The sequence below is a fragment of the Idiotropiscis lumnitzeri genome, chromosome 9 (assembly GCF_059441095.1).
Source record: "Idiotropiscis lumnitzeri isolate Australia: NSW breed Sydney's pygmy pipehorse chromosome 9, RoL_Ilum_1.0, whole genome shotgun sequence".
NCBI lineage: Eukaryota > Metazoa > Chordata > Actinopteri > Syngnathiformes > Syngnathidae > Idiotropiscis > Idiotropiscis lumnitzeri.
Genome location: NC_142399.1, coordinates 2,009,746 through 2,028,089, shown reverse-complemented (window position 1 = coordinate 2,028,089; position 18,344 = coordinate 2,009,746). Strand labels below are relative to the sequence as shown.

Sequence of the window (18,344 nt, the reverse complement as noted above, 5' to 3'; positions counted from 1 at the left end):
GTGTTGCAGGAGTCTACGTGAAACGATTTCATGTTTTGTGTGTGTGTGAGAAGTCGTTGTGAATGCCTCCTACATGTGATGTGCTGAGGCTAAATTCATAAGTGAGTTGCTACAAGAAGGCAAACAACCTTTAACGCTTCTGGCAAGGATCGATCCTCCAGCGTTTGTCTTCTTTGCACAAACGGTGTCGTCCGTCCAACAACGGGCCGATAAGCTCCGTCTCTCATCTAGACTACAAGCGCTGATTTCCTAACACGCGCGAACGCCGGGAGGTGGTGTCATCAACCCAAAGCACTAAAATTGATCGGTGTCTTGAATGGAGATGATAGTTGTTGATGTCTGATCGCAATATCTCATGCTTATTACTTCACAGATATCGTAACCATCCGGTCCATTGACACACTCGAGTGCCAAATATTCATCTGACAATAACGACGGTTCCATTTTTTTGTTTTCATTCTTTCTACTTGTTTTTAATCATTTGGAGACGTGCCACGAATTGGGTAAAATGTTAAATATAAAAATAAAAGAGACAAGATGCAGGCAAGGTTTTCCAGACCACTGCTGAACGTAATGATTTCACAAAATCCATATTGGCTGCGCTGTCTCGTGAGGAAGGGCGCAAATGAGAAGTGTGGAGCTCGTGCCGAATTATTCCCTCTACTGCCGTTCCACCCTGGAGAGGATTTCAGCAGACTTCACAGCTATTGCATAGCTGTGGACTGCACGTGCATATTAAACATGTTTCATTTTGTATCGTAATCTTCCAACATTTTAAGACCATTCATGGAATTTCACATTTCAACATGTTGACTTGAACCTTATTCTTATTTTTCATCTGAGCTGCCTTGATTAAGTTTGTTAACCTTCTAATCCCTTCACTTGCTCTTTGTTAACTTTGATTATATGTCGGCAGCAAGATTTACTCAACATAGTCGTCTGAAATGAGCAATGTTGTAGTATTTTTCTCGGAGGTCACAATATAATGTCATCCGGTTAAAGTGAGTGTCACATCATATAGAGAGACAGATGGGGAACACGCTTGCTTGAGGGTGATGCGAGCGCAAAGCCTTACATGATTTAGAAGAGCTTAATTGTAATAATCTGCAAGTGTTTGGTCGCTTCGAGGAAAACTCCCAGACAGCGCTAGCATGAAATTGGTCTGTTCCGAGGCCAATATCCATCCGTCATGCGCTTGTGGAACAACAGCCTCTAGACGTCCTGGAAACAAAATGTCAGCCTCACCAATATATTACACAATGAATTTTCATTTGTAGAGGACATCAAAACACTAAATTCACGAGGAGAACATGACTGCTAAGTCTTATTTCATTTTGCTTTACAAGTTGGATGCTGTTTAGTAAATTACAATAAATCCTGCCACAGATCTGCTGGCACAACATTTGTTAATAACACTATTGTTCATTAATGTTGCAATTTATTTTTGCAAAGGCGGGACAGTGTATTGGCCAAAATGAGGAAATGAGAACGAAGCTATCGGCTGAATGGCCCTCTTATGGAGAACGCAACGGAAAAAGAAAATGTGATATCGGGATAATGTATATCCTCGTGAACTAGTTTACAAGAAAATATAATATAGTCGGAATGATTTATATTCTATTGATCATATTTGGGCTGTTAACTTCCTATCCGTATGGATATTAACACACTCCCTCACGTGCACTTGCGTTCTCCTCACATTCATAGCGAGAGTACTCTGCACATTATTGATTGTTGTCATCTCCATATAAACATAATCTTTCTCAATCACTCAGACAGTATTCCCTTCGACTTTCAGTTCTGTTGACCTCGGCCCCCTGGCATCTTATCGTAAGCCGACAGTCTCAAAGTTTGGCTTCAAACTGGACAGTGATTTGAAATGAGATCGGCAAATCGGTGCTGTTGTTCCATCCAGCTTCTTTCATCTGAGGCGGCTGGCTGAAGTGAAGCCCTTTCTTTCCCAGCAGCATTTTGAAACAGAAATCTATGCCTACGTTCCATCGAGGCTAGATTACTGTAGTGCACTTTACTTTGGAGTCAGCCAGTCCTCCCTCAAGCGCCTCCAACTGGTCCAAAATCACCCCAGTGCACTTTAGAGTTCGCTGTTGTGAAATGCGCTGTATAAATAAAGTTGTATTGGATTGTATTTAAAAACATTATGTAAGTGCAATCGTAGGTTGTTCCGACTATACATTTGCAATTTTAGTACTCTTGTCTGGACCAAATAAAAAGACACACTGGGACTCTCCAGTATTGTTCTGTACAAAATATGTGCATAAAGTCACAATCTGAGTGAAGGACAATTGTCAACAAAAATGATGTCAGAGGGCTCCAATATTGGCTAGTTCGCATTTCACTATTTTTAAAGCTGAGTACCGCACGCTTGTAAAATGTCTCTTAAAATGTGGCGATCAAATAAAGCGCACTGATAACGCAATCACATTAGAGTTCATGTTAACCCACCCAAACACGATTATAATCATTTTTATGTCCTTGCAAAAGAGCCGACGCATGTGACTCGCACCACACGGCAAAAATTGATGTACATGGTTTGCTGACGAGCAATAAAACGACTCGGTAATGTTTCCATTCACGTTTAGTCTCCCACTTTTAATTGACCGCTTCCTTCCTCATTTGAGAAAGGATCACGCCCATCTATTAGTGGCATCATGCCGCAGGGGTCCGTCTCACTGAGTAGCAAGGTAATTAGAATGACTCCACTATCTTCCAAGCCGTGTTCATGGTCTCCCAAAGACAACAATGTAATTCGTGGAGACAGGAAATAGCTGGTGCGGAGGTCACCAAAAGCCATAATTGGACCAGTCAGTCAATAATGCTGCCGCCTTTGAGGCTTCTAATGAAGCACAAGAGACATGACCGTGCATGCTTGTTACTTGGGCAACAGGGACATGAATGCACACTCGCGAGCATTCACATGCATTTCTTCCCTCTAGAGGTGTGCTGCTAAAATTGAGTTAGCGTTCAGTAGGAGAAAAGCCGCGGCCATTCCATCCTCCGGAGACAACAAAGGCGCTTCATGCTTCTTGACGTATCCTAAATCGCGTAAAAATGAGTAACATGTTTTATTTGACATTCTCTTGTTTTTTTTTCTCCAGCTGGAACAACGTACATATTTGGGCGAGATGGCGGCATCATCACGTACACGTGGCCGCCAAACGACCGGCCCAGCACAAGGGCGGACCGGCTTGCAATTGGCTTCAGCACACACCTGAAGGATGCCGTCCTGGTGAGGGTGGATAGTTCCTCTGGCCTTGGAGACTTCTTGAAACTGCACATCGTAAGTGAAAAAAAATTGCTCGCTCATTTGGTGTCATACGAAAAGGGCTCTGCTAGCTTCCTACTTCTTGTCTAAATGTTCTGGATTTTGTCATGGAAAATAATTTACGCTGGTTCCTTTTGGTCCATCTTTGACTTGAATATGATTTATCTGGCTACCGCATGACCTGTGGCTTAAACACTCTTCCTGATAACACGAACGGTGAAAGCAATACGGCTCTCTTATGGCGTTAGATTTATGCCACAATTACATAAGCCGAACGTCAAATACCGCGTTCAAAAATGACTTGAATGAATGAATAAATCATCCCTCGTGTCCGACTCCTGATTGGTTAAGAATTGTGGCACAATTGTGACGCCTGCATCGCAAGCGTGAATCAGCGTTTTGCACGCATAGCGGTGAGAGAAGCTGAGAGCGTAAATCCTTTTGTACTGGATTTTGTACTGTGAATGCACATAAAGGTACATAAAACACCTTCTTAAAAGTGCTTTTGCTAGTCAAAACAGAACAGACCCAAGAGAGAAAAAAATTGAGATTTATTTAGCGTATTTTCTGAACTATAGAGCGCCCCCTTCTGTTGAAAGGAAGAAAAATCCACAGAAATGCCGCTCCGTTGTATTATCCGCATGGTTCAAAATCTGGGAAAGAAGTAGCGCCTCTTATAGTCAGGAAAAGACTGTGATTGCGGCATAAATCCAACGCATGTGGAACCATGACATTGGAAACTCCAACACACAAATATGTAATTGGTTTTCCCTTCGCCCCACGGTGTCCACAAATTAACGTATACACAAAATCATTTTTCATTGACATAAGTAGGCCTGTCCTGAGGAAATAGAACGTCTGTGTATGTGTCGCGCTCATGCGGAAATATTCTCATCAAGCCTACGGTATTTTTAACACACAGCTCTTCATCTGAGTGAAACTAGCCAGTTTCAAAGGAGACAACCTGTTAAGTACACACCGTTAATCTCCAAATGTCATGCCGGCACTCTAACAAGACACTAAGAAGAGCACCAATTGGAGCACAGGCGTAAATAAAAATCAGTCAGATGCCCTAATGCTGTGATTCAGCAATTTGAAATGATCTCGCAAACAACCGCCAAGGAGTTTTTTGGGGGCCAAAATAGACGTTTTAAATGACTGTAAGTGCACATTAGCGCTTTTACCTTCAGGAGCGCGTGGTTGCTTGTTAAATGCTTCGCAAACTTTTGCAGTTCATTTGAAAATTGAGTGCAGGTGATAACCATTTCTACATTGCACACGAAACAGAAAACCGGTGAATGTTAGCAGCATTTTTCAAAGTCGTGTTGGTCATACCTAACGGATTCATATTCATCATTTGCTGTATTTTTACGGCGTAAAAATAACATAGGACATTCCGAGAGCAAAGGGGAGTGTTGCTATGTTAAATTAGCTAAGAAAGCTCCTGCGGCTTACGACAAATTCATGCGTCGCCTTGTTGGTACAACATTCAATTGACAGGGAGAAATTGTTGATAATGCATGTTGTGCAGGCGGGGGCAGTGGGTTGTGAGAATCCCTTCCCCGCTCGCATCAGCAGTCACGTCGTAATGATGTATTCATTAATGCACAGTATTTGGGCGGGCTTTGAGAGCGGCGCATTTTGTCAGAGGAAAATGAGAAAAGTACGTTTTGAAAATTGCAACAAAACGAGACGTGAAGTGACTCAATCCCAATTTCATTTATTTCAATGATCTAGTTTGGACATTGAATAAAAAATAAAAAAAATTCTGCGACTACTGTAAGTCTTTTATTGACTATGACGAGAATCTTATCAGCAGCTGCTGTTTATGAGAATGCATTCTTTCCAACCAACGGCGTCAAGAATGATTCCCTTGGGTCCCCCCGCCCACTCGTTCCCTTTATTTCCTCATGCTACCTCGACTTCTTTTTGGAGGAGGAGTGTATCTTTAGCTCGACGAGATGGGATTAGAGCAGATTTCTGTATTTACACTCTCCCACACCTGGCCTCGCTCACATACCTAATGGCAGACTCCCATTTCACCATGACAGCAAAATCATCGGCCCTTGAAGGACACAATCTCCCTTTGCACTTTTTTAAAGGAGGAACATTCTGGGTAATATGCGGAGACTATGATTTAAACGCAGCTCAACGGGGTTGCGATCCCTCTCTCTGCTGCTGCCGCTTCTTCGTGGCAGATAAAGACAATGACGGTGAAATCGGTGAACCGCCAAATGTACAGCGATTACTCTCCTCGAGCTCATCAATGTAGCACATATGGAAGGAGGACTTCATTTCCAATCATGTTTCAGCATTTCCGTCTATTATGATAACTCGGCTCAATTTCTTCACCGTGCCGCTGCGCAATGTTCATGTGGCGGCTCCAACCGGTCTGAGACCGTATTATAACATTTGTCTGTACATGATAAAGAAGCCCTCGCGGGAAGATGTTTACATAATCAATCTCTGCAGTGACATTATGCATTCAGGGTGTTCTGGATATTGACTATCATCATTGCTTGTTTTGTGCGTGCAATTAAGATTATTTCCCTCGGTGCAGATCTTGTTTAATTGAAGAATACCACCATGCAAGTCTGCAATGTTGAAATGGCTCAAGCCCGTTCTAATTGTGCCATGTTGGAGTGTTAAGATTCTTAGTGAGCCGATAGTTCCAACTTTGAATCCAAAATAAAAGTTCCCCTTTAAGACTTTCCCTGATCTGTTTTTATAGTATTCTGACGATCATTATTAATTTAACGAGCAGCATTTTGGGGAGATTTGCGTTAGTCTTTGATCATTGAAGTAGTAAATATAAACACCGATGTGCATTGCAACTCCTCCCACATGACACGACTCGGTTAGTTAAATTGTTTATTCAGAAGGTGAAGTGAGTGAGGCAAGCACACAGAGGAGAGAGACTAAAGTACAAGGAGGGTGTTCGAGGTAAACAGGTTACGATGTGCTTGAAAAGTGAATTCATGCTGTGGTAGTTGCGAATAAATAGTACACTCGTTCTTAGATTTTTTTTTTAATGTGTCTAGTTGAATTCATGTTAACAATTTTTGGCAATTTTTATTTAATTTTTGTAATTTTTATCAGAGATGCAAGTGCCCTTTTCGAGATTGATCATTTTTGCGCGGGTTCTAAATCTGACCCAATTTTTCTCTTGTACCTCAAGCTTTCATAAAAAAAATATATTTAATAATAATAATAATAATATGGAAATATTTATTAATAAAGTGTTAAGTTCAGAAACAGGTGGAATTTTTTTTTCGATGTCTTGTCTTTAAATTACAACGCATGTTAAAATCCATATTGTGTGAGCTTTTTTAGTTCAAACTTAAAAATCAAAAATGAAAATTTTTCCAAGTCATCGTTAAAAATATACGAGTTGCAAATGCTTTGCGCATTCTCCTGTCCACTCACATCTGTCATTTCCTCCCCTTCGTCCCATTTACGCATTCTGGTTGGAGCAACCCTAAAATGTGGACATTCTCCGTCAAATCTATCCCTGCGCGCATGATGAACACATTTTCCCATGGACTTAAACTCTTTTCCACTTTCACACTCCAGAGGCTGTAATAAATCCAGCGTCCCGTGAAGGTGAAACATCATATTGCACGTTTTGATTCAGTTAACTGGCCGGCCCTGGCCCGGCAACAGCTGAGTCGTGCTGACTGTGCGGGACACACCTGGCCCATAACGCTCACCTTCGCTCACTGACTTCCCCAACAGCCGCAATGTGTCCCTGCCACATTTCACACAAGGTCCAACAAAGACGTATCAAAGATGCAAGTCACCTTTTCGAGGTTTACATTTTAAACTGGTTCCGATAATTCATTTACTAATATTTACTAATTAAGGACTCGCTTGGCGGCACGTTGGCCCGACTGGTTAGCGCGATGGCCTCACAGTGCAGAGGTCGCGGGTTCGATGGTTGTGCGCAAACACTCAAGTTTTGGGTGGTGGTTGCAGGTGTCAGAGGTCTGAACGGGAGAATGCGTGTAGGTGAAAGGTACACAAAACCGAAAAATATGACCTCATTTGTTTAGAATGTTCCGTGCATTTCCGAGACAGATTTTACTCACGAGCGTGTTATTTTTCGTCGCAAACAACAACAGTTGCGTCCAAAAGCATTTGTCTATTTTTAGGACGTCATTGAGTTTGCAAAATGGTGGCTTCTCAGTTGTTTTCATACTTTGCTGTCAATAAGCAACGATATGGCGCGCTACTGGAGCCTCTCCTCATTCTCACGCAAGCTCCCTCGAGATCCACTGAGCTTGTTTTGTGCCGTCTCTCAAATCTCTGTGTGGGGGATTGGGGACTTTTCCAAGTACTGCCTTCGATCCCTTTCTTCTAATTGCCTACAAGACTTTAAAAAAAAAAAGCTACAAGCAATGAAGGCACTCAGGCTAAGACAATGTACTGTGAAGTTAATGTATTCCACAGATGAGAGAGGATCTTGGAGAAATAATGACTTCTCTGCTGGAGCATCGCTCCCCTTGGTTCTCTTTAGCTGTCGAGCAGAAAGGCGACTTTCTCCCTCTTGTGGATCACAATTTTACTGTAATTTGAACTCTCACTCCGTTTTCTATTAATCAGGCAAAATATCTTGAGGGCAACGCATAACCATGACAAATGCATGACAAGCTTTATGAGCGAGATAGAAAAGTACACTGTGCATAATTTTAGTGCTGAACGATGATGACCAAATGATGACGACAAGATTCCGATTTGATGCTAAGGTGAGCTTGTTGCCCGTGAGAGGAGCTGTGGTTCTCGGGAGGCAGACTTTTTCACGCTATCCCCCATGCGCCTAATAAACACACCTGCAAAGGGAATGGATCTTACTCCTACTTTCTACTCCTGTTAACGCCTCTGAGCCAGTGATTACCTCCCATGCTTACTGCAGACCTGCATGCGATAGTCGCTGGATTTATGGGATGCACTGTCCCGGCGCTATTTGTTTGCTCAGGGCACATCCCTCAGCCATTCGTCCTCTATTGCACTTCCCATCACCATTGCACTCTAAATCATTTTAATGTGTTCCTTATTGCCACAGTTGCCAACTCACCGTTTGCTAGCCCAATGTCTTGGCGGCCATTTTCTATGGCAACAATCACGCATTGCCCTGATATTTCATTTGAAATAACAAATGGATTCTAATTTGGAATTGAATTATTGTTTAGTATGTATCATGAGAGAGAGAGAGAGAGAGGGAGAGACGGAGAGGGGGAGAGAGGGAGAGAGAGAGCTAATGCTAATAGTCACTCTGCCTTTTAGTAAGCTATATTGTGTGCGCCGACCAAAAAGTTGTTTCTAGATATGAGCATACACCCACGTTGTCCTGCTCTGAGTTGCAATTTTTTTCAAGATCTTTCAATCCAGTCGCATGCCGTCTGTTCTGTTCACTAGTTCGTCATGCTTGCCCTTAAATATTACGGATTTAAGCGGCTGGGCTTCAATGAAGTTGATTCCTTTCGTCTTTCATTTGTTCGCCCCTCTTCATTTTACAAGAGTAAATCAGAAAAATCAATACAACCAATTGTCAATGCGCATTAAAAGCATTTATAGCTTGCTACCAGATGCTTTTTTTTCCCCCCTTTAATCCCTGATTTCATCTCATTTCACAGTTAGCAGTTTCCGTAGAATTGCTGCGTGTTGGTCATTATCGTTTGCAGAGAAGGACTTTTATGAGACTATGCTAATGCCACCATAATGGCGAGTTGAAAGCGGACCATGTTGAGGAGACAGCAGTGAAAGGAACGGATGGGGGAGCTTCACTGACCTCATTTAGTCCCTCTGTGATGATTCACTCCCACAAAGCAGGCAGACGACACTTGTTCCCGTACACCGGCGATGTGCTTCACGTCTTTGAACTCGGATGTGATTTCTTAGCCTTTAGCTTTTATGTAAACGACACGCGTATTGCATGGATTTCGGGAGCGGTCAGCGTGAGCGATTGTGCGTTTCACAGTGAGAGCAGCCACTCACCTCGGATGACGTTACCTGACCTCAAAGAATCAAATCTCATCATCTCCATATTGCGAGGGGACAGCGTTCGAATCGCCATTAGTCATCTTTCAATTCCAATCATTTCTCAATTTGTTCAAGCTCTTTGCCGCGATGAAGCCAAGTGGTCCATGAAAAGGGACGAGTGTGAGCGCAGGAGGATGGTGTGCCTTCTATTTTATTAGTGTTACAAATCACGGCGGGCGTCGAACGTCACTCTCAAAGCTGAGCATCGATACGTTACGGGCTCGGCAATATCGCACGGATAACATGAAGGAAATGTGATTTCGTCGCCTGTCCCGATGACGCTGCTTCTCTCATGTACGGGTTACAAGGTTAAAAGCTTGGACATCCTATTTATTTTTTACAAATTGAAGAACAAATTTGGTTTGTATCGACACAGCCTCTCAACTGATCACGGATGTTTTTCGGTAACGTGATCCATTGCCATGATGCCTTTGTGGACACGATGTATGTTTTTTTTTATGGAAATTGAAGCAGTGCAGCATGAAATGGACATGGCTGTTGACTTTTGACACAGCTGCCCCCACCCTCGGGGTGAGATAAATATAGCCTCCCTTTATTTTGCTCCATTGCAGCAGACCCGACTGAACAACCGCTACATGCTAACTGCAAATATTTTTTTTCTGCAATGCTTTTTATAAAAAAAAAAAACATTGTCAAAATAACTTCATTTAATGATTTTTGGGGGCAAATTATTTATCTTTGATGTTTTGTATTAACTCAACATTTTATTGAAGCCCCTGTGGCAAATTGGATGGCAGCAAGCGATAGAGGGGACATTGAACTCAGATCCAACTAACTGAATGCTTAATTGGGTTGCTTTGGAAATAAATGATGGAAAAAAAAAAACAATTCGAGACAATTGTGCAGAGAATAGTTTAAAAAGTGAATTAATAATTTTAAATGTATTTATCATCCCTTTACAGGAATCGTTTTCAAGTGAGTCAACTGCGCAAGCAGAAGTATCATTTCCTACGTAGTGTATCTCCACAGGAGCTGTGCTTTCTGAAACTCATGGTGTTCTGAGCTTCTTTTCAACTACCTCTTACGAATGACCTTAAAACGGTGCAAGAACGACATCCTGCTGAAACATTACACTGTCTGCACTGTGTCCTTCGAAGAACATTTGTGCTGTCAAGTGGTTCGTGAGTCACAGGCTGTCACTAAGGTGTCTTCTCAACTTTGACATTCTCATCTTCTTTCCTCTTCAATTCAAACTCAAAAGAAGTGTATTTATAGGGGATAGATTATAAAAACTTTACAAATACAAATAATGAGTTGTCTTGAGTGGCTGCCCACTCATCAGGTGGGAATTTTTCTGTGAGCTGAGCAAATGAGACGCTCATGATCGCGGATGTTGGGAAGAATTTGACCCAAGGCGAGCATACGCATGTTCAGTATGTTCCTACTGACGTGCACGGCTTGCACGATCAACATGTCTGGAGTTAGTTTACAAAAGCACAGTCGCTGTTGCCAAATTAGCAACTTTGTCACTCCGTTTAGTGTCGGCGCCGATTTGCTTGAAGCCATGATTGCTGCAATTTTCTTGATAGCTTGTTCCGTGGCCTCGTCAAAGAAACATATTTTGTGAGCGCACGAGCTCGTGAAAACAGGCATCTGCTCTGGAGACGGCAGAACAGCTCATAGTAGGATGATGAAATGACGACTTAATGTTGTCTTTATCCTCTTTGGTCCGTCAGATGAGAGGTGAGAGGAGCAGCCTCGCATTTTGAACGGCTTTCAAATCAGTTTGTCAACCATGCATTGCGCAACAGAAATGCTGAAGTTTTTTTTTTTTAATGCCACACTAGATGCGACACCATATAATGAGTATTCAGACTTATGGCTTAATTTGCTGCTTGAATATGACCTACGTTGAAAGATCTTTGAGTCTGTTTGTCCAACAAGGACAAAGTAAACACCTTGACAAGAGTAATTAAAAGCGCAAGTAGGCCCAATTCATTTTCCTGTCATCGTCTCCTCCCTTCACTTGGCCTATTAAATCAGTTATGCTTGAAGTGGCCGCCTCTGCTTAACTCTTTAATTTACCACTATAGTTTGTGAAGTGAGTTTGCGTCTTTGGAGAGGGGCTGTAAAAGATGTGGAAAATTGTTGTGGGAATATCGTGGCCTCACTTGAGTCTCCCTTGAAGTTAAACACACATTAAAAAGAAGTCACATTTGAAATCTGTCCTCGCCAATCAAGCATCATTCCGTCTGAGCAGAAGTACCAGTTAAATAAGTGCTTCATTCGAAGTATAGTTCGGCTCTTGGAATTCACGTTCCGTTCCCCCTGTGCCAAATCTGCCATCTCGAAAGTTATTTTTATGTCCATTACAGGCTGTTATTTATATGGCAATCTATCTGGGATGTAACTGCTTATTTAGTCCCTCAGTCATGTTTGCGTTTTAATCGATAAACAGCGAGTCCATAAACTCACAAAGTTTGTCAACCAAGTCATTTAATTGTCATGCAAATTTAATAGCTGCTGTAGATTAGAAACCAAGTGATGTCCTGAGCCAGGAACGCCTGACCCCATCAGTCGTAAAACAGATGGCAAACAAAGTTCTGCACCTCTCCAGGCGGTAATATCGGCTAACTGTGGATAACTGAGTTAAATCACGGATGCCATGAAAGCGACAAACATCCAAACGGTCTTTAAAAAAAGTCATGTGACTGCGTGAAGCTGAAAGACCTTTTTTTTTTTTTTTTTCCAAGAGTCTAAACTGTATTGGAGGTTTTCAGTTTACGGGGAAAAGAGGAAGTCGGTGAAAGGCAGCACTGTACGACTTTCCGACAGTCATATTATTTCGCCTTTAAGAAGCACTGAGAGCTAATCTTGAGGCCATCTTCTTAATAAGGTCTGAAGGCACACATAAGAAACATTAACAGACAAAAAAAAAAAAAAAGTGGGTGGGAGTGAAACAAAAGGACAACGCAGCGCTGGGCTCCTTCAGCGTCTTTGCCTTTTATTTCCCTTTTCCTGTGAGAGAACTGATAATGACCCAAAGACAATGAAAGAGTGAAAGGCAAATGATGAGTTGAAGAAGATAAAGTGTAAGGATGGAGTCAGGACTAAATTTATTAAAGTTGTTGTGTGCTGGCACAGAATGATGAGAAGCAGATACCATGAAATGAAGCGCAAGAATCCATTTCCAAAGCGTGCACATTTATTACTGTCGTTGTTTTTTGTGTACGGAACGGTTGTCAAGTACTTTGTACATCCGAGTCCTCTCTGACCATTCGTTGTTCATGTTGTGCGAAAAAAAAAAAAAAATTCTAATTTAAATGTAATCCATTCTGCTGTATGATACTAGTCAACCAATTTCTTTGGATTTAATTATTTTTCTCATAAGAAACAATGAAACTGGAACTCACTCTTTTTTTTAGAAGAATATGTTCTATGCAGGCCCACGAGGCAAAACATGGCATTCTGAATAATATTACGTTTGCGGAATATAAGTTAAGAAATCAACTCCACCCGTTGTGACCCACCCCAATAAAAAAGCGAAAGATCGTCGCTGCTCATCGATCCGAAGAGTAGTTGGAACTGTCCTTTGATCAAATTCTGACTTTGACGTTGTCAGCACTTAACTGAATTATTTCAGACTTCTCATGGGAGCCTTTTTTAGATGGACATGCACAATGTGTGCGTAGAATCGTCTACATCCAAGTGAATGTGACGTTACAGTCAGTGTAAATGTCAGAAGACAAAACAAGCATGCTGTCGTAGCGACACGTTTTTCCCACTTTGACCTTCCCATCTCCAGCTGTTGCCTCCTTCAAGGCTTGCGAGAGCATTTTGCATCAAAATTGTAGCGCTTGAGCTCCGATCACTCGACCGTGTTATAACACTTGGCTCCGTGTATAAACCCGCGATCAGAACATCCCGAATAACTACGTGCGACAATGTGCAGCCGTGCCGTATTTGTGCTTTTGATTGCCACAATATAGACACAAACACCGTAAAACGGCTTAAATTACTGCCTTTATTGTTACTTTATCTTTATTTTCATTTGCTCTAAAGCTGCTCGTCTAGGCAGGGCCTCAATTATAGGACAGCGTTTCCATGAAGCCTAACAGCCCATAAGGCTTTACAGGAGGCAATATCAGTCCCCATGAAATCCTTATTTGTGGTGGGCTCTCATTCCGTCCACCAACGTGGGCCATAAATTTCCAGCGGATGCCCTGAAATCACTTATGTTTGCCGGCCAAGGAACATCCGATAGTAGTGTGCGCCTGCATGTGCAATGAACACCTACCTGTGTGTGGGGGGGGGGCGCGTGCGTGTGTGTGTGTGTGTGTGTGTGTCAGTGAGTATGACCCGTTCAATAAACCCATCACAGGCCTCGTAAAGAAAGCTGACATTTACAGCAAAGGACAAAGGTCAAGGATTCAGGGCTGATGAGATCATGATGGAGGAAAACGGTTTTAGCCCAAAGCCCTTCAATAAATGGCTAGAAATGTGACAGGTCCAAATAGAAAAGGAAAGGAAAAATGAAATCGGTCGAATGTCCGCCGCGAGAAAGGTGATCAATCAGATAAACAAATACAAGCTCAGTATTAGGAACGTGAAAGTAAATAGCATGCAAAGATCAATCCGGTCGCTTCAATTCTGGAGCGTGAATGGATCTTATGTGATCAATTCATTCTTCATCCATCAATGAAATCAAACAATTTTAAAGATGACATTACAGTGACGCGGAGCGACAAGCCTTTAAAACACTTTTTCGGTTCGGCGGGCCGGATTAAAACGTTAAACGGGCCACATGTGGCCCCCGGGCCGTAGTTTTCCCACGCCTGCTTTACCCGAGTCGAAGCCAAAAGTGTTGCCAATTTGGGAGCTTATTTGATCAAACACGCACTTTCTTTCTCCCTGGCGGCAAGGTTTTTGCCTTCTTCTGTCGCGTGTCATATCTGGGAGTTTTGAGGTGTTGCGTCGTTTAAATTGAAGAACAAGAGTTTGCAAATCAATGAGAGGAAGAGACCCTTGTGTGTGCTTCCTTTGTGGGCTTTGAGCAGTCATCGAGTGAGCTGCCTTGCGCACGCGGCATCTCGCGCGGTGAGATCCCGCTGCTACTTCTGCTCGTGTTGTGTTGGTCAATGTCGCTCTTCGCAAGCGTCACAACTCACAGGGCGGCAGTGAGATGTTGGCACACCATAATGGAAATGTCATCTTTTCAGATAAAAGATGGCGAGGGGGAGTAATGGAAGGTGGGTAGTAGAAGATTCATTTCCAAAAGGTTCTGAAGCAGATTGAAGGCAGCCGAATGAAGACGGACGCTGTCGTAGACAAACAGAAAAGCCAATATTCACTTAAAGCATCTCGGCACTTTGTCAAAGGCCCGTCAATAAAATGCTTTGTATTCCCACTTCAAACGGGGAAGCCGAGAAATCAATCAAAAAGTTTTATTTGGTGAACTAAATGCTAGTGTGCAGCGCATAAAATGCAGATGTCTGTGCAAGTTTAAAACCACCGCACTGGAAATATGGTACGGTTAGACAAATGATTTTGCATGAATGAAACCTAAATTTTAATATCTGGAAAAAGGTTTAACATGGACAGGAATCAAGCAACAGTCCTTGTTGAAGGAATTGATTCTTGAAACGTTCTTGTTCTTCTGCCTTTTTTTGCAGTTTGTTTATTAATATACACAATAATATCTCCATATACAAACCATAGGTGGTAAATTCCTGATTAAGAAAAATGTCAAATAGACAAAAACACACTAATAAATTCATTGCTGGCCAGTGGACCTGGAAATTTGATCAAATGTTTGTGTTTTGAATTGAAAGATCTGCTTTTAGCGTTTTGAAATTTGAAATTTTTCCAATCATTTTGCTTCAATAAATTTGACCAAGATGTGAAAAGTTGTTTGTTGGATTTGCAGAGATGAACAGACGAAAACCCACTTCCCTCCTTGCTTAGTCAGTCCTTTAAAAAAAAAAACTTCTCTCCCTCCATCCCCAAAATGGGCATCCGTTCCGAACCGTTCCGCCCCTGGGTCGGAATGCCCATCTGCTTTTAATTGTCCATTTTACATTACTTTGAGCGTGGGAACATTTTATTTGAGAAAGGCATCTGACTACTTATTCTGTATCTTGAGTACAACCATTAAAATACAAAATTAGCGGTACATTTTATAAACCAGACTTCCTCACGATATGGCTGAATAAAGCTGTTTGAGAAACTCCCCCTCACTGAAGTTATGTAACCAAATGTGGTGTAAAACACTGGGTGGGTGTTTCGAAGGGAAAAATAATGCTAACATTTGTGAGGCACTGCGCCATTCAAATAAAAAGAAAAAAAAGAAAAAAGATCATCTACTCCTCCCCTTTAATCAGAGGCTTTCATATTTATTGTTTTGCCACAATGTCAGACCACCGGGAGTGTGAAAACCAGAAATGATATCCAGTCCAAATATTTGCCTTACAGCTCCCTGGTGGAAGGACGGTTGACATTTGAAGCAAGCACGTGAAATGACTTTAGCAATACTGATTGAAAAACGAGTCAGCCTGTAAATATTGACCATGTGACAAACATCCAATGTATTCTTCCAAAAGGCCATGTTATGTGGAACATTAAATTATTTGCCTTTATTAATTAGCTTTAATGAACAAATTAGCTTTCATTAGCCTCCGAAGAACAAACAGTCATATTTTATCAGGCCAATGTCGGCTTTTATTACACCGTACGTTTGCATTTACATTATTCCGGAGTTTATTATCTTTTGTTTTGATTTTTTTTTTTTTAATTATCGCTGTGATCGTCAGCAGGTCTAAGCTTCATTGACCTAATGAGAACAAGCAGAACTTAAAATTGATAAGGTTGATGTCAAAATTGAGTACACAAATCAACATAATCAATTCAATTTAAGGCACAGTTTAACATTTATCGTGTCTTTTATGGTACAGTTCTCAGATAGTGCATCATCTTCTACTTCTCGGTTTCAAAATGCCAATATTTATCGCAGTCGCCAAAGAGAAATGACAGTAACAGCGTTTACCTTGCTTGTTGATCTTTGTGTTACATATTTATGGAATCTGTTTGACAGTAGTGATGCTTTCAAACAGACAGAGGAGTCTGTCAGAGACAAAAAAAAAAAAAAAGGCATGAAAGGGATATTGCAGAATGGTTCTTTCTCGACGACTGCTGTTTGTCTTCTCTTTTCAGAGCCGAGCTATCCGAGTTTGGTTCTTAGATGTCATTCTTCGTTTTCCTCCATACGGGATTTTGATCTGCTTGAAGGAGCACAAATTGCTCGCCACACTTTGAAGATGGTCAAAATCCAAATGAGTTTTATTCTAAAGAGCCTTCCAATAATAACCAGTCACCTTTCTCTGTGATGCACGCTCTGCTGTAATATCAGCATAATAACCACAAGACCATGTATCGCCTTTCAATTCGCACACATTTGCTCCGTCAACATGGCTTGGTGAAAAACTACTACTACAACTCTGATAACACATATTTTGACCAGAAATGGCTTTTTGTGTCTGTAAATTTATTTTTTACGCTGATTTAAAATTGGCTTGACTTTTTTCCAAGCACGTCAGAATTTTGAGAGGTTTTCATTTTTTTTTTTTTTTTTTTAAGATAGACCTATAGAAGTTTGTGCAATACGGATTTTGCCCTGCCTGTCATTTCGGAAAAAAATTCCAGCTCTTGCTGAACCTAAACTCTAATTAAAAAATAGTACTAAATACATTGTTATATAACAAATTATTATTATTATTATTATTATTATTATGGGTCTGCAAAAATCTCGATTCACTCAACTATCTGGTTTTTATCTCCTAAAATTCAATAAATCAATGTCAAAGTTCAGAATAGATTTTTCACCTTTTTCCCCATTGTTTTCTTCCAGTAGATGGCAGTGTGGAGCGAATTTGTTGTTGTGAGTCAGCGATCTTAAACGTCATCTAAATGAGCCAGTGCCTAAGAAAAACAATGGATTGCTTGGGGAAATTGCAATAACCGTGATTTCGAAACACATTTTGCAGTATAATCAATAACTGAGATATACATCTAATTGTCACACAAGTATTGTGATGTGATTCAAATTGGGAGGTACATGAATTGTCCCACCACTAATCATCATTGTCATTATAAAAAAAAAAAAATCTTTTAAAATATGTTGACCAGTGTAATTATTGCTTTTAATAAAATTAATTTTCCTAACTGCGCAAATCTGATTCAGTGAAAACAGGATATAAAAAGGCCAGCTTGGACGCAAGGAATCATTTAGCATCTGGTTTTCGCCTCTGAGCTGAAATGAGGATGAATAAACAGCCTGACACTAAAACGAGACGATGAAATTCAAATTCCATTACCATGATAAAGTGATTACATCACACACAGTGTGCATGTGCAGACTTGCCTTCAAGCATTGTTCTGGAGCACATCAAGTGCACCATTTGCACAATTCACGTGCACACAAACGCAAGCCCAAATAGACACACACATAAAGCCATCCCACAAATTAACGTTTGGTAGAGTTGGCTTAGATGTGCTTTAATAAGGGCCCAGCATTTCCCCTCGTCGGGATATGTCAGGCTTTCCTGGCTACATTACACCTGAGTGGCTCTGTTTAGCTCCGCTTCTTGTCAGACTTGCATGCGGGAAGCCTGGCATGACCGTCACTTTTTAGTATTCATCCAGCAACTGCTTCCTGATGCCATGCTCATTTTAGCCCTGTGACCCATCAACAGGGCAAAAGCGACTCTTTAACACACCCACCAATTAGCGCACACACACTTGGGAGTCCTCACCATGTACATTTGCACTAACTGCTCCCTGGGCCACGTGCATTCAATCGTGCTTTCATTTCTTGTCATTTTGTCATCACGTTGGCGTTTATGCTAATGTGTAATTACACCCCATCGTCACCAAGTGGCCATTTAGTCAGTACAATACAGCAATTTTCTCTGTACACGCAGCCATGAATTTGTTGGCTTTTTATTTGGGAATCCAGATTATCGCCTCAAAAACAGATTATGGCTCTGGGTAGTGTTGAGAAACGCTT

At 41.4% G+C, this 18,344-nt stretch overlaps 1 protein-coding gene across 17 annotated transcripts in view; it reads left to right on the top strand.

Annotated features, from left to right (window-relative positions):
- Positions 1–18,344, top strand: part of LOC148329801 (neurexin-1a-like) — a 176,122-nt gene that overhangs the window by 117,271 nt on the left and 40,507 nt on the right. For all 17 annotated transcript variants that reach the window (XM_088305569.1, XM_088305565.1, XM_088305560.1 and 14 more), the window contains one exon: positions 3,117–3,298. In XM_088305569.1, the coding sequence (XP_088161695.1) occupies positions 3,117–3,298 (182 nt within the window). The remainder of the gene's footprint in view (positions 1–3,116; positions 3,299–18,344) is intronic.